Source organism: Atractosteus spatula, chromosome 15, assembly GCF_055471065.1.
Source record: "Atractosteus spatula isolate fAtrSpa1 chromosome 15, fAtrSpa1.hap1, whole genome shotgun sequence".
Lineage (NCBI taxonomy): Eukaryota > Metazoa > Chordata > Actinopteri > Semionotiformes > Lepisosteidae > Atractosteus > Atractosteus spatula.
In genome coordinates, this window is record NC_142720.1 from 10,602,321 (window position 1) to 10,628,106 (window position 25,786).

General features: G+C 36.4%; 1 protein-coding gene across 2 annotated transcripts in view; it reads right to left on the reverse strand.

Moving 5' to 3' along the window:
- The window catches only part of tasp1 (taspase, threonine aspartase, 1), a 45,723-nt gene that overhangs the window by 5,263 nt on the left and 14,674 nt on the right, over nucleotides 1-25,786 (reverse strand). For both annotated transcript variants that reach the window (XM_088933780.1, XM_088933781.1), the window contains exons 9-13: nucleotides 23,052-23,171; nucleotides 22,601-22,679; nucleotides 14,592-14,702; nucleotides 9,874-9,981; nucleotides 6,468-6,541 (exon numbers count right to left, since the gene is read on the reverse strand). In XM_088933780.1, coding sequence (XP_088789906.1) covers nucleotides 6,468-6,541; nucleotides 9,874-9,981; nucleotides 14,592-14,702; nucleotides 22,601-22,679; nucleotides 23,052-23,171 — 492 coding nt within the window. The remainder of the gene's footprint in view (nucleotides 1-6,467; nucleotides 6,542-9,873; nucleotides 9,982-14,591; nucleotides 14,703-22,600; nucleotides 22,680-23,051; nucleotides 23,172-25,786) is intronic.

A 25,786-nucleotide genomic window follows, 5' to 3' on the forward strand; every position in this document is an offset into this window, starting at 1 on the left:
TTCCTACCTATACAACCGTTATTGCAAAATGGAATGTCTATTTATTAGCAGTGCAAAGACTAATCAAAGTTTTTTTTATCTACATACCTGCTGCGTTAGTTTTACAGACTGGCTCAGAATTCTAGTCCTCTGGTGAACTACATGAATGGAAACCAACAAGTATTTTCTGCCGGACAATAATTAGGGAGCTGGTGTTTTTTGGATACAGAATTGCACTCTTTTAAGACAGGTGTGATACAAATTATAGCTGAATAGGGATAAACCCACAGCAAATAAATACATTAAACAAAAGTGATATTTGTGAGATTTGATCAAATGTGGCCAATTGTGCTTTGCATTCATACAGGTCATGGTATCAGTATATAAGCTATTACGTCTGTATAAAGAAAGGGAAATTAAAACAATCGGTGCAATGCTTGCATTTATTTTTAATTATGAGTACAGGCCAAACAATATACAAATAGTTGGGAATTTAACAGTAGTTATACACTGATGCCTGAAGATTTTCTTTGCTGTCTGAATGTTATAAGAAGGCTCCATGCAGAGCTGGCTAAATCAAATTCTTTAAAAGCGTCAGTTATTTGTAGCATGTATATTATTTACCACAGAGATCACCGTCTTCTAAATTATGCCCAAAAAGTCTACATTTTCCTATCAAATATTTTATGAGAAAGCTAAAAAGGCAAAAACCTGGGTAGTTACTGGGGGTTCAGATACTGCAGACAGTCCAACAAAAGACAGTCCAGATTGTACAGGCATTTTCTTCACCTATAATAATAAAAACACAACTAAAAATAATAACACAATTTTTTTTGCACTTTTCCTTGATGCCGTGTTATACAGTTGCCCACATACTGTAGGCAATAAAGCAACACAAAGACAAACAGATAAACACAGATGCATAGGTAAATGGACACATAAGTCCAACGCAGAGAGGAACTGAAAATCAGCCAACAAGCTACAGTACGAATCAGTTATCTTTTACATGTACTGTAATTGGCCAGAGAATTCAGAAGTTTAACCATGGCAGCTTCTCTTATTACCCACCTTTACATATTAAAGGCTTATGTACAGATCCTGACACTAGTGGAATGCACAAAGTGCTTCAAGTGAAACTGCAGTTGTAGTAAATTTTCCATCTTGTGTTACAGCTTGCTGTAACGATGCTGCATAATGATGTAGGTAAAAAAGGGGAACATTGAAGGAAATGTTTCACTACATTCTGACCTTTTCTTCATTCTTACTACATGAAGCACATTAACTTTTAAACAAAGAGTTACTGTACGTGCTGAACTGTGAAATACAGATTATTGTTAGTAACACTTTCACATGCAATCCTGTATGTTTTTATGATCGCTGCAACCTATATTTGGATTTCTGTTACTGAAAGACTATTTATCAATAACCATATACTGATGACCACTTCTATATTTGAAATAGAAACTATACGGTTTCAATAAAAACTATATTGTTGTTATGTAATATTTGTAATTTAATAGTAACCAAAATGTTCATCCTTTTCTACTGGATTAGCACATGAACTGAAGAATCAATAAAAACTGTCAGACTTCTCACTAGCTGAACTGAATTCAGGTCATTTAATTTACTTGTCTAAAACACAGTAAGACATAACAACCAGATTAAATCAAAGCAGATTTTGATGTCTGAAAAGAGAGGTGCCAGGAACAGCATGGTCATAATGAAACTGAACTGAGCTGAACTCTAGAGAGACCAGTGTTCCATCTGGACAAAGTTTTCACCAATTTTAAAAAGGTAAGAAACAGAATGACAATTAGTTGTATTAGATTTCTCTACAGTGTGAGGTAAGCTCTCCCTGCTCATGTGAACTGAATGTTCTAGACACAGTAATTGCTTGATTTTTTTCTTCTGAAATATAGACAGAGCCATTTGAAATAAATTGTTAAATTTATTTCTAACACTAGTTAAAGGACATCTCCCAATAACAAAGGTGGTTTTGCACTCTTATTGTACTAAGCGTAACAGAACACAGACAGGTACAGATTTTGATGAAAACTTTGCTGACTAAAAAACAAAATCGCCAAGTTGTTTTCTATACATCTGTATAGCTATTGTTATGCTTTACAGATCATCTCATGCCCATCCTCCTCTATTCAGGTTTTATATGGTTTCACTGAGAGTTTGATAGGTCTTCTGTCACTTAATTCAGAAGTGGGAAGTTCAGAAGTGTTGAGAGATGACCAAATATGCAAAGGCTTAGATATTCTCTGCAGTGCTACACTGTGCGTTTACATAAGGATCCAGGCCGAGTTATGAATCATTTATCAATGATCTCTCATGTAACTAGAAGGAACGTTGTGGATCCATGATTTTCGTTTTGGCTCTCTCCACTTTTCACTGAAGCAATACAAACATGCCCTCTGTCCTAAAGAGGTACAATTTCTGCACTGCTGTTCATATATGCCAAGGACATTTGCAGGAGTTTAGTCGAGGATCATGTATGATAATCTCTAAATGAACCAGCTTTTTAGACGTCAAAATGTGCTAAACCTGAAACATAACATGTCCTTGACTACAAGTGCCTGCCATCCCTTAAGGACACACTAATCTACATCATGGACACACGGCATCCATCGAACAACAAGCAGAGTGCCCTCCACTGTTTTTGAAGCCTTCAGAACCCTCTAATTACACAAAAAAAGGCAAAAGTCCTTTTGATGTCTACAAAAGCAGTGTATGTTTTGCAATGACCTTCAGGAAGAAGGAAAAGGGGAAAAAAGAAAGAAACGCACACAACAAGAAGAAAAAAATATGCCAAATGTTTTCAATACTTGAAAAATGTTTTCCTGAACCGCAAGCTACACTTGTAATTCCAAAGCAGCAGCACGTCTTCAATTTGGACTTGCTCAGAATACAACGAAATTCCTGTCTGTATGACAGAACAGATTATTTTTTGATCAATAGAAGTCGGCAGCCTAGGCATTTGCGGTTTCTCTCTGGAAAGCATTTGTGGCCACAAGCTCAAAGGAGGAAGAAAGAAGAGGGATTAACTCCCTTCAAGGAAGGTCAAAAGCATAATTTAAAAGTGAACTGAGAGGAGCAGCTGTGTCTGTCAGCCCAGCAATATGGAAACAATGTATGCCAGATGTCAAAGAATGCAGTTGTAAGCAGGCAAACCTTTCGTTCTCTCATATTTTGATAAAAGGTGAAACCTCCTTATAGCAGGTGTTCATATCCAGCAACAATATGCCTGAGCTCCATCCCATTGCTGTGCAGCAGAAGTAACTTTGAACACTGTTAGCTATATTCAATTGCAGATATACAGTAGATGTACTGGCACCTTCCATCTGGAACACTGTTATTCAGCGTTTATCAAATGTAATCTCATATTTATATGACAGCGTTTAGTCAACATGGATGCCTCTGAACAATTCTTTTTCTAAGAAGCAGCAGATTGACAGTGAATGAAATAACACAGAACCTTCTTGTTCAGAGCTCCCTTGACCGCCCTCAACAATCATCCACAACAGGCACTTTCCCCTGCAACAGAGCTCACTGCATCACCTGCAAGTACATATCTAACACCACACTCATTCAAGGCCCCTCAGTACAATTCCGGGTCACCCAGGTGACCTCTTGTATCTCTGACAACCTCATTTACTGTATCACTTGCAGGAAATGCCCAGCTATCTACTTTGGGAAAACCGGAAGGAGACTAGGAGACCGCTTCAGAGAACATGTTAGGGCTGTGAAGGTGAAAGATTTCTCCAAGTCCATAGTTTCTCATTTCACCTCAGACGTTCATGATCACACTGATCTCTCCATCTGCATTCTCAAAGAAGGGTTTCTTAATTCCCAAGGCAGAAAGACATCAGAAACAAAAATGATCCTGAAACTTTGTTCACACCTTTCCCCTTCCCTCAATGACAGACTTGTTTTTGTGTAATCTTCTCTATTCACATGCAGGTTTCGACATCACCCCTCTCTTCACCTCTCCCCACTTCACACCACCTGAGTGGCCTCTCTGCCTCTCCCCTGCTCCCACCTCCTCCACTCTCCCAGCTTTTGTTCTCCTGTGCTATTTAATCTTTGCGGTCTGCCCTGTCTTTCTCACACCCGAAGAAGGCTCCACATAGAAATAATACTTCGAAGCCTGATTCTGCTGCATGCTTTAGCACAACAATACACTGTGAATTAATATTACGACTCATTCAGCATTTCAAACAGTGAGGGACCCACCCTGGAGTTGTGACAAAATCAGCACACAAAAGACTAAGTTCATATCCAGGTCCATTCATATATTATGCAAGATGTTTCAATAGGGAAAACTTCATACAAAACTCAAAAATTGACTATTCATTTTCACAATTTAAATGAATGACAAGAATTAATCAATACAGCAACTAGTATACTGTATTAATGGGTTATAGAATGTAAAAGGTCACTGTATGCAGTTGACCATGTGTCATAAAATGTATTTTGTCAACTTAAATTGTTGCTAATGATTCTCATACTTATAACCCTTCAAAAAAACATGAATCCCAGAGCAAGAAATATTTGCCAAACAATACAGCAGGTTTTTATAATATTCCTATTGAGCCATAAATCCACTGTAAGGATATCAAATTTTACTTCAGATGGAACAGATGAAAAATAAAACTTAGAAGATGAGGATCACTGCAGGCGAAAACATCCAGAGAGATTTATTATTGTAGTTTTGCTTGTTTTGATTATTTTTACATTAATTCAGCTTTACGGTTGGTCTCGGAGCCATTTTTGTTTAAGCACTGTTGGAAAGACACATATCAGGGTGTGCAAATCTGCGGATTTTACACCTACCATAAAGTATGAAACAAGCAGTTAATCACGGCACTTAGTAACTAAAGTCTTTTGTGTCTAAAATGCAAAAAAAGTTCACCGCTACATAAAACCTGTTACATTATATTGTACTCAGAAATTAATTCATAAACAAATCTAGATTTCATGGTGTCATTAAATTTTGGATTTAAATCCACTAAAAAGTAGTTTTGGCTTGTCATACTATTCTATACAATATAGCTTGTATTTTCCTACACACTGTTTGACAAAAGATTGTAGTCCTAATTCTGCAAGCAATGAAGCTCTTTCAGTAATATTATTCAGCCCACTATAGGCAAAATAATTCAAATAAATACAGGTCAAATAGTAAGCTGATAATTCTGTAAGAATTGTGATTTGGAGTTCAGGGTACAATTTATAATAGCTTTGACATTACACATTCCGACAAATATGTAAACTCAGGGAAAGCCATCACACCAAAAACTCAGTGCAAATGATCAATTTATTTTAGAGAAAAAAATAACTTCCTTTTTTCATCTAATAAGCAGTCGTGAATTCCGTAAAAGTTTTCTGTAATTTCGACAAGGCCTGCAGCTAGTCTATGACTCACAAAGAAAATTATACTTATTCTGTTGATTCAACAAAATCTCCAACTTAAAATTAATTATGAAAAAAGCATGCAAAGTTTAAAATTAACATTGCCCCTTAGCACTTACTGAAATCGTAAAATCCACCATAATTACCATTTTAATTTTCTCAATATGTTAACTACTTGAAACCTGAGATGAACAGAAGTGTATTTTTTTCTAGAAAAGCTTTTGTATGCTTTTGTGACTGGGGAATCTGAAACAACAAGAGAAAAAAATAGTTTTTTACTTAACAGGCAGTTGTGTCTGTGTTAAAACAGATGACTGTGCTTCTGCTCATTAATCCAAATTAAACCGACATATATTTTATGTAAGAACAGTATTGAACATTAGGCCTCCAGGGGGACTGTTATACAGTATGTTGTATCCGTAAAATGCATTCACAGAAAAAAAATGGGGTATAATCTGGAAAAATAAGGACATCAGGACTGTTTTCATTTGAAGTTCTTTGTTGATAAATATTATTGCCCAATAAAACTAGAGCCTGATGATCCAATATTATTCAGAATTCTAATTTCACTAAATTTATTAATGGCTTATTTGTTATATTGATTTACAGTACTTCACAACTCTGTGCATCAGTAAAAGTTTGTCTCAATATTCCTTTTTATCTTTTTTGATAAAAAAATTTGTTTTGTCTTGTGATATGTATTTCTTGCGAACATCAGATGTTGCTATTACTTATTGCTTTATGACGGGTGTAGGCCAACATGAAAAGACACAGAGGAAAAATGACAAGCATAATGGTATTCACTAAAATTTCACAAGAGAGGTTTAATATTCATTTATGTCCTCTGTATGCACTGAGAACTAAATAAATGGAAGTACAGCAACACAAAAGGACAAAAAGTACCAACATTGAAAATTGAGTCAGTATTAGTTTGCATAGCTGACTTGAGTCATTGTTTCTTTGTTCTAGCTTTGGGTCCATCAAGCTTCAGAACTCTTTCCAAAGACACGCAACTCTGAGGCAATTCTAATTCAAAAGCTTAGTGCTCTGCTGGGTGCTTATTAAAAACTCACCTTGGCTTTGCCATCACGAGCTGACATGTATCCAATACACATGCTTTCTGTTGTATGACTCCACAGGAACTCCACTATAAAATGAAATGCAAACAGAAGTATATATTACATAAGGAAATTTGTGGAATAATCCTGTTTAAGGCTGCGAGGCATGACTGATCTCACCCAAGAGAACTTAATATCTACGTGAAATATTGGAAGTGCAGAGTTCTGCAGAGGTTGTGAAGCGACATACACTAAATTTATTCTATTAATATAGCATAACAATCGGTATGCAGGAGCCTGTTTAAGAAACAAAATCCGCTGTATTGGAACAGTTCTAAGTAAGTAATTACAGTAAATGCTTTTGGTAACGAGATTGTTTTGTTTAATTGAGCTTTTGCCTGTAAACAGCATAACTGTTGTGAAAGATATTTTGAGGAGTACTGGCATTTAATGAGGAATCTGAAGGCTAGAAAAGCTTGACAGATGAAAACCTGATGACCGATTTGGGTTAACGCAGAGATTCCTTAAAATTGCTGCTTTTTTTGGTGTCCTCAGCTCAAGCAGATTTTCAAATTCGATACAGGCAGAAAGCTGTCCAACTACACAGATTAATGACTGGACATATTCTGATTGAATATTAATTAGTTTTGACCATTTCATAAAGATTCTAAGGCTATGCAATGGGTGGATCCAATTAATATCCACATGCACTGTTGACTGGCAGTTCCTGTTAGAGACACTATAAGAAAGACAAATTATTAGACATACTGTACAGGCCATACTAAGATGAAGGTAGTGGGAGAACTACACTACGGCACAACAAGCAAAGCAAGCATAACAATCTGACAGCTGCAAAAATCTGGCTCTTCTTTAAAAGGAAAGTAACCTTATCTCTCTGCACCTACGAATTCCAAATATGCCAATTCAAAGTTACAGTACATATGAAAAGTTTTTGGAATTAAAAAAGAATGACAAAGCTGACAAATTCTGTGTGCTTATCTTATCTACTTATCTCAATCTGAAGCAGCTGCAGCCTTATTCCACTCAACAAGTAGATTTGTTAAAATGAAAATGTGAGAAATCTTTTGAGGGAGGCACAGGAGTGACATAATAGCCACTGTACCTCAGTACTACAATCTCCATTTTCCAAACCAACAAAATACAACTCCCAGTTCTCTGCAAATACTAAGGAATAAGAACTCACCAACAGTTAAGAAGTATTGTATACCATATGTAACTATCCTGTTGCTGAAGATAATATAAATGGAATATTCTAAAAAGTAATTATGAAAAACAAAATTCTAGTGACCTACTGACATTGTGTAGGCCTGAATTACTATTAACAGTTTATTTTTAGCACATACACCTTTTACCAGGATGAATTACAATACAGGACATGAAGGACGTTAATAGTAAGGACAAGGAACAATTGTGCAGGTATAATAAGGTAACATTCAATAATTTATTTGCAAATGTATATTTAATGTAAAGATGAATTGTATTGTATCGCATGGCAAAATATAAGCAAATAATTAGAAACTGCTTTCCACTACACATAGATAAATTAAATGTCACCTCTTCAATGTAATTCTACCTTTTAAGATGCAATTGTTAAAGAGAGGACATTAAAGACATTTTCTAACAATGATAGTAAATCACTGTGATACTTTGTTCAAAACATTGTCTCTTTCAAACAATAGCTCTTTGTTGTCTTTTATATTCTTTGCACTTGGAACACCTGCTTATACCTTGTATTTTTTATTGCATCCATTAAAAACAGCTTGTTGCTATGTTCATACTGAAAGAGCCAGCTTTTCACAATGTGCTATACAAACTTTGTCTGGCATTTTGTTGATTAATAACAGAATGAAGTTTTATACAATAAGAGAAAAAACAATTTGGTATCACTTCAGAGGAACTTAAAGACAGAGTCATGTTACAATGCTGTTTATAATAAAACAGTACATTTCTGAATGGATTGTAACCCTGATCTCTAATGTATACACCACTTGTTATTAGTCAGTGTAGGGAGTCTCAAATTTTCAGACATTTCCTGAAATGTCTTGATTAAAGGCACATTCACACAGGGTATATTTAGTTCAAAATGATATAATAACTCTGCTGAGTTTGTTTTGAAGTGAACCTTAATTTGTTTTCTTATTTAATTTGCTTCTATTTAGGGGACTCAGTACATTTGTATTCACACTGTAGCAATCAAATGAGTTCAAGTTATTTCTACACCCATTGTTTATACTGTTATATTTGATATATTGTTAAAGTATTGTCATTGTTTTTGTATTTTGTCAAAAAACAAGTGCCTCTCATTGGAATGCATTTTCTGTAATACCAGGAAAGGTTTTTTGAAGGCCTATTATAATCATATAATTCATTTTCTGATTTTTAAAATGAACTAAGTCCCTTATTCATTCCACAAGAAAAGCACAGGAACTGCAAAGTGACAAAAGGTTTGTAAATACAGTAGTAATTACTTGCAGTTTGGATCACGAAGATAAACCAAAAAACAAGTGTGTCGTTTATCCAGAGGGGCTTTCCAATGAGTGTATGAAACAGTCTATTAGAAAGGCACTAGGAAACTACGCATGCAGACTTAGTTGGAAGAACGAATTAATTAAAGATACTGCAAATTTCAAATAATACCAGGAAGCTGTCAAATGTACCTTAACAGTGACAGAGTTCAGAAGGTCTCATATCTGATATCATGCCTAGTTGCTAAATGTAAAACTTAGCAGAGGGTGTCTGTAAAAATGATGACAGGCTGCATGTCAAGTCACAAAAATACCACTTTCAGATAACACTGCTAAGAGATGAAATGTAGAAATGGCACTAGACATAGAGATGCAGTGAACGCACTGAAGACAGATTCTGCTTATGCACTTCAGGTAGATCAAACCACGCCTTCTGGAAAACCTTTAGGCATTCTGGTTGGTGTATATGTATGACAAGTAAAGTTGCTCCTCTGGGGATTTGATCACAAATCAGCCAGAAACTCTGGCTTCAGAGCCATACAGCTCCAATCCCCGTACAGCAGTGAATTCCAGATAACCACAGGATCGGGCCTGCTGTCCAGGTTTCCATGGGGATGGCATTGACTTCCGTAATGGGCTTCTTACCAATAAGCCCTGTTACAAATGCATAGATGAAAAAGTACATATTTGTGTACTGCGGTACGTATATGTGTGTGCGTACGGTACAGTCATAATCAAATCTCTCTGTTGGAGGTCTTTCATCAAGGCAAGGCGTGAATCATAAGTTAGATTTTAAGTAAAACAGGACCACCTGCTTTGATACACACACATTTTTATACACTTGTAAACCCAGTACAGGAAAAGCTAATGAAATGGAAGTCCCCCTCATTCCGAATAATAAGAAAAGCATTAGGTTCACACACAGTGTTTCTCACCTAGGAGTGCCTGAACATCTGGAGAGGACTCTTCCGCCACACACCTGCAGCTTCGCAGGACGATCACCCCCCCGAGAACACAGTCTTCACTGGCTAAGAAGGGGGAACCTGGTCACAAAGAAAATTAAAGGGTTTACTTATTGAAGCACTTGATGAAAAAGTACTGTTTTAAGTAAGCATTTATATTTTATTGGTTAATCATTCATTTGCCTAGGATTCGATGGGATGGGCTCTGGCTCTTCCGTGACCCAGTATTAGACAGAGCAGTTAGAAAATGGATGGGTGGAGTTAACATGTGTCCAGGAATTGTTCGTGGTCACTTGCAAGGAAATGTTCAAGAAAAGAAGGGATTTTTAAAAGAGCTTTCAAAATGGAATGAGAGGAAATGCACAGCAGACAGGTTTTTAACCAGTTGCAAACATTGTAGGTGGCAGTGCAAATTTGATTAGCTGTCTTATAGGTGGTACAGTATATTGGAAGATGTCTTTTGAGAGTATATTCAGACAGCAGCAGTTCAAAAGAATGGAAAACTACACTTTCAGCAGAAATAATTATATTATAATTATAATTATTAATAATTAGAGTATCATTCAGGACACCAAAAATATATATATAGATATATAAAACATGGAGTATAATGTGTTATTATTGGAGAATACTGGAAAAATAAGAACAGGAACACCTTGAGTTTCAGATAATATATCTAATGAACACAAAATAATAATAAGAATAGTAATAATAACAAGTAATAATAATGCCCACCACACAGAAATGCAAAAATGTTATTAATGTATACAAATGGTTCAGAAAAAATTCAGTTTTTTAGTTTTCATTTAAAAAGTGGAAGAATAGTTCTAGCCTACAAGTCTAATATGTCAAAGACTAAGGTGGGTAAATTGCTATGGTCTTTCCTATGCAAAGAAAAGTGATAAGAACACAGAATTTTTAAGAACCTACATATATAAAACAATTTACACATGAAAGTGATTCACACAGCCTTTGTAAGTGGTGTTGGTTGAACTTAACACCTCCTCCAAGATTCTCCTGGGACACTTTCAATCTTGAAAACAGTCGTACAAATGTTCCAAAAATATGCAAGCTTTCAAGACAAGGCTCAAATGACTACTGTGACCATTTATGACCTGAAGTGCTCTTAGTCACAACCCTTTCACCAATGACTACCACCTGTTACAAGAGAACCAGGAGAAACTACTATTGCCAAAGCTCAGCAGTGGAGCATCCACAAGTATTCAAATATATCCCAAAAAGTGCTTAATATGCAAGAAGATGCAATTTAAACCACTCACAAATACAAAGAAAACGTTCCTGTTATTTCTTTAAAGACATGCATATATTGCTTGGGCAGTATTTTTGACAGTGCAGCTTATCTGCAAAGTTCCTTAGCACAAGAACTTTCAATAGAATGTAATGTATTACACGTTTTGCTAAATCTCATGTCAAAAAGAAGGTGTCAGATTCTGAATGAGATGTATGTACTGTAGTTCACATATACCTGACACCAGCTTAGAGGTACTATAGTACCACTGCAATGCTTTTATAGTCTTTTTACAGCTGGCTATGTTCCTGATTTTTGACAACCAGCTCAGCCTTCTATCTATATAAATAAAGGTAAAAATGGGAGATATTCTTTTGTTCACGTCTGTTACTGTTTCTCACCATGTGATTCCATTTTACGATTTGAGTTCTGCACAATGATACAATATCTCCCCTCCAGCACTCATGATTAAAGGCCAGATAATTTTTTAACTTGGATTCTGTTAACAGAAAAGCTTACAAGAAAGCCAAAAAAAGTCTCTAAACTGAGCTTTCTAAAGCTTTTTACAATATCTCTGCATTCTAATATGCCCACCAAATGTTTCAGTCTTTACCTTTTTTATTTTATTTATCTAAAAAAACATTTTCCACAGAGTCACCAGTTCAGAACCACTTGTTTGCATCTGTAGCACAAAAAAGGGAAAAACAATGAAACCAAAAGATCAAAATAAATAAACCCATTTGACTCTGGTTTGTCTGTGACTTGCTACTTAAAGAGATGCAAATACCTCAAGTCAGGCTTTACTTGGCACTGGGCCTTACAGCCCCAAACTGCAGCACTGCTACAAATAGCAGTACATCTCCACTAGGGATAGACCTTCACATGTCAAACAGAAACACATCTATCTCCTGCTGGATATGTTGCTTATTTTCCCCTGAAAGACTCATTCAGCCATTACCGGGGGGCACTCTCTCTGAAACTCTCTCGCCTTTATCAGCTTCTGCAATCTAGCCCACAGTTAGCATTTTCAATAAAGAGGGCAGCTTGTAACAGACGTTGCTGTGAATAGACTGTACAGCTTTGACGGCATTCTTAAATGTGTTGAACTCCATCCCCCTGGAGACACAAATGAACAGTGGTCATCGCTGCCTCTCCATTCAGATGTACGTAGTACATATATTTACAATAAAGCTACTACAAAAGTCTTATAAGCAATCTCAACATCAGGCTAAGGCATTATTTGTATTTTGTTTCTGGAATTATATTTTGTGCAGGGATTCAGCAATTGTACTTGCAGCAGGGGTTGGCACAACTTTAATGGTGTTTGGCTTAACATTTCACTGTGCGTAGATTTTGATGATTACACAAACTGTGCTGGTTTTTTATGTATAAGTGGAAATCCTAAATAGACAAACAGAATAAGCAAGGTGTTTTCAACATGAGAAAACAGGCAAGCACCACAAGGTGAGTAGAATGGGATTACTGAAGACATGACTCTTCTTTAAACTGCAATGAACAGAAGTCATCTAAAGCCTCCAACAAGGATAACGAAGTGACATGGAAAGGTTGTACTGCCTGTTGCATTAAACCAGAAAGGCATGCATTCTGTTAATACTACTTCCTCTGACATCTTTTCCATTAAACATCTATTAAATATTAAATAACATTTACAGTCATCCAGGAATCTATTTGTATTCGGCACGACTTGGAGGACAAACTGTTTTCTCTGGAGCTCGGGAGGAGTTTGTATGTTTTGCTTGCACCCAGGTTAATAATAATAATAATACTAATAATAATAATAATAAACTTTATTTTATATAGCGCCTTTAAAGGTGGCTTCTCAAAGCGTTTTGTCATAGTCAGGGTCCTTGCATTTTAGACTAGCTGATTCACCAGGAATCCTCAATTACCACTTGCTAGGATGAGCCATCCAACCATTTTCTAACCTCTTCTTCTAATTCAGGGTCGCAGGGGAGCTGGAGCCTGTCCCAGCAAGCAAGGGGCCATAAGGCAGAGTGCCCTGGACGGGACACCAGTTCATCGTCCGGCAGATGCAGACTTGCATACACTCACAGCCAGAAGGCAATTAACCTACCAGTATGTTTCTGGACTGTGGGAGGAAACCAGAGCACCTACAGGAAACTTATGTGAACAAGGGAGAACATGCAAACTCCACACAGATAGCATCCCAGGTCTGGAACTGAACCCAGGGCCCCAGTGCTGCGAAGCACCAATGATAACTGCTGCCCCACCGTGCTGCCCATGAAACAGTATTCCATAAACTAAGAAAAAAGCTGTGCACTCAAGCATTTAGATTTCGTGTTTTGGAATTGCCAACCTCTACAATTATTACTTTTTCTTGCACTCACAACCACCCAACTGACAAGATTTGAAATAATACTGATACAGCGGCTTGCCTGCATTCTGATAGTAACAGTCAAAATACAGCATACTGTGAAATGGGTTTATCAACACATTATTTCAGTGGCATTTTTAAATGAAAGGTGACATTTCTCAATATAGTCTAAGCAATTTTAAGTACATTTAACGGTTGAAAGGCACTTTAATTGGCCGTTTTAAACAAAATTGTTCTGAGAGTGAAATCAACTCTAAAACTGCACTAATGTTATTTTTGTTAACTGAAAACATTACATATGAAAAATATTCTGACACAGGCCAGACAGGAAGTATACTGTAGGTTTTAATACACTATTATATAAAATTCAGCACAAAACTACACTATAAAAAGGATGATAGATAAAGGGCATTTTTCAAATCCTTTGTGTGGATCTGACTATTATTTTTTAACAAGTTACATAACAAGAAGCAGCAGCTATTTCCAAACCACAACTTCCTTGTTTTAACTAAAACAAGCTTTAATACGATTAAAATGAATTTTGCAACACAGGACAAGAATCTAATTAGCTGAGGAGTATACAATTGTTCCTAAAATCCCTCAGATTGTCCTTACTTTACACTCGGCCATGTAAAATCAACACTAAAGCAACAGAAATTAAAACAGGCCAAAGCAAAACAACCACCAATTGTTTCCATATATAAACCACTGCCTTTTTACTTTCTTTTTGTGAAATCCAAATGAATCCAAATGGTCATTTCTTTTCATAGGCAAAGAACTGCCAAGGAGAAAACCTATAAAACACATTGACCACTTCTGAGAGACAGATCTTTAAATAACCTGTCAACAAAATACTTCTGTAGTTTTAAATGCCTGTGGCTGTCAATTCTTAAATAATGGAACAGTTCCAGTTATGAATATATATATTTTCACATTTTTCGCGAGCCAAAGACAACCATTTTCAGTTTGCAGTTTACATGATGTTTATTTGAATTGAACCCAAATTCTAACACCTCACACTCCAGTTTGACATTGTCAACTGGAAAAACGGAAAACAAAATTACTTAGAAGCCACGCAGCACTTACCAATGAATTTATTTTGCATAGTCTCTAGCAAGGCATGATGAGCATCTTCATACTGCATGGCTGCTGAGCATTCCCTGGCAAGCATGGTGCGAACAAGGTGCTCCCCACAGCCTGTAAGAGAAGAATGCTGTTCACTGGTTTGTACACAAGACCCTGGAATGTCCTGAAGACTGCAAGCATACAAAGATGAACAAAGAGTTAATATGCTATGATCTAATTTTAAGGAAAATGGCAAGGAATCATGTAAATTGGTTAAATTTTAAAATCATTCTGTAGTGTAACCCCTTTCCCTAAAAAGCTTTCCTACTGCATAGTAATGTTATTTCAATCTACTTGAATGTACTGTACTTAAATGTGTTTGATGTATTTGTTGTGCTAACTGTGCCAAATATCACAGGAATCAAACTAGCTGCCTTGAATTTTATTAGATTGTTTGCAGAAGTTCAGTAAACACCCCTCTGAAAAGAATTTCAATTTTTATCTTCTATCTAGCATTAAACTTCCAAAACATTAGGCTTTTTATTCTTTATCCAGCTGAGATGTTTGGGCCGTTCAAACAAACATTCAAGAATATACTGTGGCTTTTTGAGTCTCTGATTTTTGACCATGGAACACAACAGAAATCTCATAAGAATTAAAGGCAATATGAATTAAGGAATATGTACCCCTGAAAAGCTTCCTTTTCTCTTCTTTAATAAAAAGTGCAGATTAACTTCAATCCCTCTAGTACCACTTAACCCCAGAGAGGTCAAGAGCCAGTGTTTTCAGAAGTTTCTGGGCTTCCTTGGGTTAAATGAAGCCCTTTGCGCCATAAATCAGAGACACACCTGCTAGCGTTTACCACAAAGTTAGGCTCAACAGGTGTTTGCTTTAAAACTGCACAATCTCAGGGAAAATAATGTCATATCTAGCATATATCATGGTTTAAGATGCTATTCTCTCTTTTTAAGACCAGGATCAAACAAAGATGTAGGAAGCCAGCAAACAGCAACAGATGGGCTGTACAGATGACTCTTGGGGGAAAAAAATTGCTCTCCCTTTCTTTAGAGAAACATCTTCCATTTTCTTAAACAAGGGCTTTATGGAACCATTTAAACACTAATAACGTCTTTCAAACACAAGTGCGGGACACATTTCATAGCTGTCAACCCATAATCATCACATAATCCTCTGTTCGTAATTTAACGCAAAAGAGCAGATCTGCCATGCTTTCTTTACAGCGCACAGCCTGCAAGACATTTCTCAAAGCTAATTATGTCTAAAGGATATGAATATTATAACGTTAGCATACTGACTTACAGAAAAACAAGAAGTCCTTAAAAAATCATTTTAATAAGTCAGTTGGATTTGAGTAATAGGGACTGATCATAAACTGTGATGAGTGTTTGTGCAGTGACCTGAGCGGTGAATTTGTTGCAGCTTTAGTTTATATCTCAAGTAATGGTTACAATGCTTCTCCAATGTACAAATCTATAAGCCTGCCAGTTTTCATTTTTTAACTTCTTTTCTTGGGACTAAGTAGACCATTTTTATACTGACCAATTATTATCCTTATATCTCATAAAATGAAGATTTTCCTACAGGATGTATTTCTTTTTTTCCCCCCCAGTTGTTAATTCTGAGCAAAGCAGATTCACAGGCTGACTATCAAAGGCATTCTGTATGGTATTCATCATTTCAAGACACAGGACACTGCATTGTCCAGCACACTGAAGGACCACGGCTCTTGCTTTTCACATATGGCAGAGTTCACATCCAAACAATAGCAAGCTTGTTGAGCACAGAATACCAAACTAATGGGCCACAGAGCTAGAATCAATCTCTGTCGTCTCCAATCAAAGACCATTAGAAACTCGGTAACAGGCATGGGCTCTAGGTTATAAGCAAACAATGGTATTTCAATGTAAATCCCACATGCTGTTGCCAGGTATTACAAAAAACAAAAACATGCGCTATAAAGCCAAAAAAAAATGAAATGGTGGTACTGGGTATCATAAATTAGCAAAAGAGGGGATGAAAAGATGTAAGGTATCATAAGTACTGTTAAACTATTCACTGCTAAAGTGTGGTATCCTGAAGGAGTGTGTCTGGGGCTACAGAGCTGAATGATCACACATTGTTAATTAAAACTACTACTCGGTACAATACACCAAAGCAAATCAGTATCAAAAGATATAAATGCATCACTCAAACATATAAAGTGTTTTTGAAAACTTACTCAATGTTAAATATACATATTACTGTTAGATATTCGAAAGGCACAAAAGCAATGCAAATTGAGGCAAAAATTGTGAAGAACCAGAAAGGGGGGAAAGGAGAATGGAATATGGAAATAATCGAGAGAATTCTTTGGCCACTGGATAAAATAAAATAAAAAAAAAAGCGTCCTTTGGAGCCAAAAGCAAAAAGCAACAAAAAAAAAACCTGCATTAGTTTGCCATTGTTAATTTTCTAGATTATTATTGTTAGCCAGTTCTAATACAGTATAAGACTCCATCCTGGAATCTTAACACTAGCTGGGCAAGAAACATTGCATAGAAAAGAGGTCACTTTTGCAGATTTAAAAAAAAAACATGTCAATCAAAGCTATAAATAAATCCGTACATTTGTGTGTATTTTTAAATATGTGCATGTAAAGTGGTCAAGTCTGGCTGCCCTCAATTACAGTAGCATTAGTAAACAGGGTAACCACAGTATGAGGGTTCTTCAATCTTGTGGGCGTTAGAGCTGACAACCTGAGCAGTTTTATGGCTCCACTGGGGACGTCAATAATACTTAAAATGTCAAAACAACAGTTTAATCAGAGTTTCAGAACTTTCCATTCACCACATAATAACCTACTGAAAATTCAGTTGCACTGCTACCAGTTTGCGCTGTTAATAGCTTGGCTCCAAGCTCCATGTCCCATCAAGTCACCTCCCATGTCTTCAACAGCTACACATACTTTATGAATGTTAAAGTGACAACACAATGCTCTCTTGGCTTCAAAAGGATTTCATTTTCTTCTAGAAAAATCATCCTTTAGTTACAAGTATTTTAAGCAGATTGAGTAAAACTGCAAGGTCTCCAGATAAAATAGCATCAACAGTTTTTCATCCTTCTTCTTTTGACAGAAACGCAACCACACGTATTTAAATAAATTACTGAAGTTGCCAAGTTAGAGCAGTAGGAAGTTATATTTTAAAAATAACTATGAAGTATCATGTTAATATTTTGACTTAAATACTGCTTACAATTATAGTTTAGGGATGTTTTGAAACATTTTTACTGAAACTGGTTTTCAGACAAAAAATATCAAGTGTCTGCTATTGGTTGGATTATTAAAAATGATGTTGATTAAATCAATTAAATCAAGCTATTCACTTTTAGTGCCTGGAAATATTAGTAAATTGTAAAAAGATGAGTCATAAAATACAGCTTCTGGGATGGTTAACCTCAGTATTTAATGTCAGAAACTGTTTCTAACAAGAACAGTTGACAATGCAGTAAAGATTTAACATTTAAAATCAAACGAACATTCAAATGTGGATGTGTAAATAAAACAGCAAAATTCAAATAAAGGCTGAAGGTTCTTACATTGGTCATAATAAACACTTAAGTGATCATATCAAAATAAACATCATGGTTTTTGTAGGCAATATATCAAGACTCATTGTTCCTGTTTAGCCATCACGAGCATTGATCGACAAGGAAGCACAAAAACAGTACCTCCAGGAAATAAACGGCATTCTGTTCTCATTGTAAGCTATTCATTAGCAGGAAAGGGTTAATTGGATTGGATATCAACCTGGCTTTGTTTACTGAAAAAAAAATCTTCTTTGCGGTCAAAAAAACAGCAAGTTTATGGTGGCTTTCACAGTAAAACCTGCTTCCACTTGCAACGCTGAGATGAAACTAGACATTGTTCATGTTGCGAGAGTGACCCCCGTCATGAGAAAAAAGAACAGCAATGCCAACGTCTCATCAATAAATCGAACCGCACCAAGAGAACAAACAGCCCGTTCGAAACACCCACAAGCACATCCATTTTCTGCTCTGACTGGAGTTTGCGCTGGGCGAAGCCAAGATCGCGAAACGTGGCCCCTGGAGAGGAGAGGGCTCTGCTCAGCGTGTCAGAATGAAAATGATTGTTTTGCTGCTCTCCTTTTGATGGGGACGCCTTTCAAGTCAGGAAATGAAAAACAGGTGGGCCAGGGAACACACAGCCATGCCCGCTGTCCCAGTGCACGCGTTTCCAATTTTGAAACATGAAAGAAACTCGTGTTGAAAGAAGGGACGACTAAATGAAAACCCATTTCTGTTTTCTGTGTTCCACATGCAAATGTTGCCTTAACTACTTAATTTATGATTTTTTTTTCTTCTTTCCAAAATCGAGGAGCTCCTGGAAAAGTCAAAGCACTGATGACGGGAAGGTTAAAGTCAGACACAACAAATCAGTTATAACGCAGGAGGATATAAATCATCTGAAGGGACTCAGAAAGGCAGACCAAGGCTTGGGGACATATACTGATCTTTTAATCAGAGCCATACCTCCTCATGTCCTGACACATAAGATCATTCTGTCAGCCGACAAGCATGCTGGGCTACCCCCCCCCCCCCATATCAGACACATGTTTCAGTCCAAGGTGTATGTTCTTAGTGACCTGTGCCTTCAGGGCTGCTTGAGATCAAAACAAGCAGGACAGCACGAGAGCCATCTGTGTTGATAAGAACTTAATCTTTACCTCCAGTTACTCGACAGGTCCTCAGGTAGTCATGACCAAGCAGTCTGATGCTGTCAAAGTTCAGCAGTGAGATAATCGATCACAAAGAAATAATAACAATAAATGACTAACAATACATCTGGTTTGATTACTGCGCATGATGACCAAAATGTAATGATAATGATACCCTTCATAAATCAGGGGGTGTGTGAAGCATTGGCCCCAACATTGAAAATTGTAACTTCTCACTTCCGTTCTGTACAAAAGCCATCATTGTTTTACTAGGTGACTGGTTATAAAATCTCCCCACAGCACAAAGGATTTTTTATAACAAAATCAAAAGGCTCCCCCTCTTTACAAGGTGTCAGGAAAGCATAAGTACTGTAGTGGTTTGTGCTTTTTTGTCAAGCCACACCAGCTCAGATGTGGCACCTATAGAGAAAATCATGGATAATTAAACTTTCTATTAAACACTTAATAATCGCACCATTCACCAGGACTCACACATAGTTAATCATACAATGATCAACACTTAATATTCCTTAAGGAGAGGCAGTAGTGTTTTCTTTAAGACTCAAGGCCATATTTTTAGGCTTGATAAAAATCCTCCTTGATGTCAGACGCTGAAAACAAAATGCACAAATTTGCTCAAAGTTGAGACAAAGTTAACACACACTCAACATTTTGCAAGTATTTTTCTGCCAGCATGAAATATTATTTTTACTGGTTATCCACAAACGGCAAAAGTAAAGGTTTTAAACAGGACATGTGTTCTTTTAAACAGACACATACAGTACATTCTGTATAATGGGATTCCTTTAGTGTTTTCTGCTAACATGATATTAAGGGAACAATCTTTATTCATGTGACAAATTCAATTCTACTGAAATACAGATGAGTGTGAAATAAGCTCCAGGGGTCTACTGAAATATATAAAAAAATTATCTTGCTTATAAAGCATACCCAATAAGCAACTGGATCAAGGCATGAAAACTTCTTTAATTATGATACAGCCAGAAAAGCTGCAAGAAAAGAATGGCTTAGTAATATCTTTAGTGGTAACCCTGTGCAGAGGGCAGTAATTCAAGCACAGTGTAAAACACAAACTACAACATCAAAACTATGCTGCTGTGTTACACCAAACCCCTAAAGATGTAAAAGTTTAAATATCCATTGCATTTAGATTCTGAAGTCCTTAGATTGATAATTGGGTACTTGTAAAAAAAAAAACTGGAAATGGATGAAAAGCACAGTCAGATTAACAGGGATGTAGCTTTACACATCAGTAAATCGGCATAGATGAGAACTAGGGACATTGCCAGCATTTTATATATGGGGAGAGCAGCACGTTGTGAACATGTTCTGGATCTTTAGGATTAGTATAGTATTCAATAGTTATAATATTCAGCTATTTCATAATTTAATATTTTAATAAACAAGACAAGATCCTTGTCTCCATTTTGATTCTCAGCTAAGATCTTGGACACAATATTTACAGGCTCAGCTTGTAGACGATCCAACCATATTTTCTTAGACAAAGTCATCACAGGGTATGTCTCCTGTATCACACTGCTGGTGAAAACACACCGTTTGATTCTATTTGTTAAGAAAATATTTTCTTTAATCTGAAGAGAGATCTCTTTGCAATAATATTAATTTATCAAGTTTAATAGTGAGGAAAGTAAAACGTTAGAGAAACGTTAGAGAAAGTCCTTACCTTTACATAAGCTGAAACAAGCAATAATGTATTTTCTTTCACAAAACTAGCTCAGAATGTTCATTGTACTGTTTTAGATAACACAGATTTGTAATTGCTAATGTGTACTTTTTTCCAGTCTCCTTGTGACCTGAGCTCATCAAGCAGACCTGCGGTTTCCATTTAGACATTCAGACATAAAGCGGTATTTCTTACGCAGAGGTTTAGCCCAAAAGCCAAGAAAATTAAGATGTTTAAAAAATACCAGAATCTATTGCAGAAAAACATTTTTTTTTACCAAGCATCATTATATATACATAAAGTTAATTTAAGAACTATTTTACAAACGTAGGCATTATTGGAATTTATAAATTAAAAGTCTCACATGAAAGGGTTAATGTATTGGCAGGTGTTGCAGATGGGAATGTCAAATGCAGACACCCACTTGAGAAATACTGAGTCTTGCAGGAAGTTGGTATATTGCATCTGCTATTGCTGCATCTGCTAGTTAACACTGATGACCAAATCCATTTTAAAAAGTAAACCGACAGGATGAAAGTAGAGAAAGTAGGTGAGTCTTCCTGCATCTCCATTTCACCTTCTTTGCCCCTGGTACGCAAAGCCATCAGCATTTGCACTCAATTGTGTGCCTCACGCATTATTCTAGGCTGACAAAAAAAAATATTTCATTAAAAAAATGTGTCTCAAAACGATGAAATAAATGCAGCTTTACCCAATTATTGAACTGGAAACTATCTTGTTTTTTTGCCAAACACGGAAAGATACAGTATAATTCCAACAGTTAATAATGAGCACATGAATGATCAAACAGTAAGAAATCAAAGGGCCACAACACTTAAGAAAGAGTATAATATTACTAGTCCCTTTTTGTCACATTTATGACAAAAGATACTTATGACTTGGCAATTAAGATATGCCATATAGAATTGTACTGGATCTTGACCAGTAAGCCACAGATCATTCTCCAGTCAGGAAAAGATATTCCGTGTTATTCTCATGAACAAAGGAAAATCCAAGCATCCTAAGACAAATGTGCTATGACTTAACACCCCATATCCAGTCTTATAGGGGACAACAGTACAACATCCTTACATTTTCAATAGTTTTTGACCTGTGCAGGTGTTGTAAATTGGTTCATGTTTATTTAAGAAAGCCTATAAAACTTTCAAAACTGTTTTCCTCAAGGACCCGACAGCTTGACAGCTTGTCCCTAACCAGTCCTCTGTCTTCTCTGTTCCAATTACAGAAGTGCAGGACATTTGAACATAGTAAATAATTCTTTTCTAGTCTTGTTTTCAATGTTCGAGTTTGTGTTTTGTGTCCCAACCAGCTACTGTATAGAGTCAAGACTATTATGTTCTGTAATGGTTAAGGCTTACTGGTCAAGAAACAATAATATTCCCTCTTTAAAAGCCATCCTCAGCATTTTGTTATCTTCCAAATCTTAGTCAGATCTAGTCAAAGACTTACTTCATTTTCTAGGTGAAGAAAGAAATTCAAAATTCTTGCATAGCCCATGCATAGAGGTCTTCTTCAAACTCATACATCTGCTTTAACAGTACTGTGTAAATGAGAAGATGCACAAATACCTGAAGTACTCACAGCTGTGGAGTAAGTATTCAAGTTTCCTGCATTTTCAGCCCAGCAACCACATCCATAATGAGCTGCCTAAGAAACAAAGCATATATTATTCTAGGCATAATGCATAAATCATTACTTTGGGTAATGAGTGTATCAGGGGTAATCACAAAAAAATGTGATGAGTTATTGAGTCACAGGGGAATTACTTTTTTTTTTAACATTTTTACACAGTTTTGTACCTATGGGCATGTTTGCAGAAGCGTTAAGCATAAATAAGAAGATAAATAAATAATACATAAATGAGCTAAATTAATTTACCATTATTTTCATATGCATTAAAATGGTTTTCGAACAGGGTAGAATAAGGTGACAAGCTTCATACTGTTTGAGAGCCTTTAAACCCCTGCAGTGGAAATCCGATGTCCAGATGTACTGTCAACTGGGAACAAGGGGCAGTACCTGACCAACTCGGCCTGCATGCTTCATTGCTAAGCCTCCACTGGAAACAGCTGCAGCCACATTTCCTTCATGATCCACCACTATCGCCCCCACAGTATCCAAAGACCCTGAGTCATTCTCCTGCAGAAGATTCAGCCATCAGCTTACATAGACAATAGGAAAATCAACACAGCTGCAAACACAGGGTAGTGCAAAAGCTAAAAACAAAGCAAAAAGCTTTGAAAGACACTCTGCGACAGCTATGAATTTCAAAATCTTGTTTATGTATGCCTTCCTTTAACAGTAGCAAATGAGACTAATGTTTCACCTAAGTAGCTTCACATTTGTCAAAACCAAAGAACTGCCTTTCTATTAAAAGAAAATTTAGAATGACTGAACTGCTAATGCAGGACAGACTTTAAGCTTGGATACCAGAAATTTAAAACATATTGAGCCCTCTCTAGTGGGCTTTAGAAACACTCAAAACAGCTACCAACCAGTCCTTATCAGACACTCCAGACTAACTGTGTCACTATTATTGTGAGAAGAGTATTTTACATTCTCCAATCCCAAAATACAGAGTTCAGGTTTTCATCTGAATATTATGTGTGAAACGTCTTCTTTCTCTAAACAGCCATTGAGCCTTTATGCCAACACTAAGCTAATCTCGTCCTCAAAGCCGACAGGGTCTTGTGGTTTTCACATAACCTGAAGTGTTCAGTTAATTCTACTAATTTACTTATCAAAACTGTTTCTGTACACTACCTGAGCATTTGCAAAGCCAAAGACAAACCACAATCCATGCAGCTTCTAGATTCTCAAAAGGCTGAGCTATTTCCAAGTACAGTATGATTGTTGCTGCTTGCCTTTCTCATTCTGCCCTGGGATCAGCCCTGTCCTGTTTTTACTTCCTAAAGATTACTGCTCGATCTGGTACATTAAGAGCTCGGATCCAGAATATTTTCTCTGTTAAGTGTCTCACTGCTTGTGCAGCTCATAGAAGGGAAACAAGACTAACCCCAGGGAAAACAAGCCTGGCAAGGCAGAAGGTAAGAGAGCTTAAGTAAACAGCAATCAATATTTTATGCTTTAACAAAAGCATTAGTAAAAGTCACAAGGTCTTGCTCTGGGCACATTACTCTTTGAGGAGTGAAAGATACTTAAAACAAAATAAGTAGCAATCATGACAGATGTGACAAAACTTTGCCACCCTTTACACAGACAAAAGGTCATGATTTGGATACAAGCTGAGAGTATTTTTCTTTAATTTTTAGTAACTTTTTTTCAATTCATTCATTAATTTGATACTTCTAAGAAGCCACTTAGACTAGATACATACAAAAAGTAATACAAAAAAAGTAATTGAACAACAAAGAAATAAATCACACTTATAAGGCAACAAGGGTACAATAATTTAATTAATAAATTATCATCTGCATCTAGTTGAGTAATACAGTTAAATATTGTTAACCTCAGCAACTCAAAACTTTCCTTTTCACTAAGACGTCAGTTTTCTTTGTCAAATGTAAAAAGAGCAATTAACAGGAAAAAAAATATTGAGCTATTTTCTTGTAAAAATTAAGATGATGTTTTTCAGAGTTCACCTGCTTGTCTTAGGCTAAAATACAATCCTTGCATACGTTTCAAATTAGTGAATCCAAAAACAAAGCTTAAGAGCATAAAGAATAGGCTGCTCATCAAAAACACACTTCAGCTAATTTTGTTATTGGATGGTACATAACACTGGGGTGTCCATGTCTGCCAATGCATATGGAACAGGTGCTGTTCTTCTGGTTAAATAGAAAGAGTCTAATCAGAAAACAAAATGTTTTTTATATCTTGGCTAACACTGGCATTCTTAAGGGAAAAAAAAACTTATACTGCACAAAAATCAAAAACAGGCTAGCTGTAATCACAATTTATCATGCAATCCACAGCACACCCTTTAATAAACTTATTACACAAAGGGTCGGGTTCTTTGAAAGCTGGTAGTTTTAATCTTTTTTCAACATGCTGAAAGGGATAAGGCTGAAGGCCTGGAAAAAGTAAGACGTGTCTCCTCTTCTGTATAAAAAAAGTTAAGTGCCTTCAATGTTCACTGAAGCTAAAAATACTGTGTAGTACTGAGATGTGTCCACACTCCTTGTCCCCCAAACTACATTAGATGGTGGAGGAGGTTAAATATACATTATATTTAAATGTGCGCAGGGACATTTCTGCTGTATTCCTTACATCCTGTAAACTTATGAAATCCTGACAAAAACTGTCAAGACTAACACCTAAGGCCCTGCCCCATCATCCTTGTCGCCTTTTGAGCTCCTTGTCTACTACTCAGTAGGCTGCCTCACACAAGGTTTTGACTTTTCCTTACCTACACTGCAAAAATGGACACACAGTTTTCACTGTATTCAGCATAACTGCACTACTTGTATATATTGCATACACCATGGACACATAGCAGCTCATTCATATTGAGTTTTATTCAATTCCTATTACATCTATTATTATGTGACCTTATTTTCGTACCCTCAATTTTGTGATTTTTGTGTTTTTGTGAATTTTGTGATTTTTGTGATTTTTGCGATTTTTTGTGAGCTCGCAGAAAAGACATTTCATTGCCAGCAACTACTGCTGCAGGCTGTATTGTTGTGCATTTGATAAATAAACTCTGATTTGATTTGATTTGATTTAAATACATGAAGTTTGAAGGAGTGGGGGCTGGAAAGGGGTGTGTGTGGTTGCAAGCAAAGCACTTA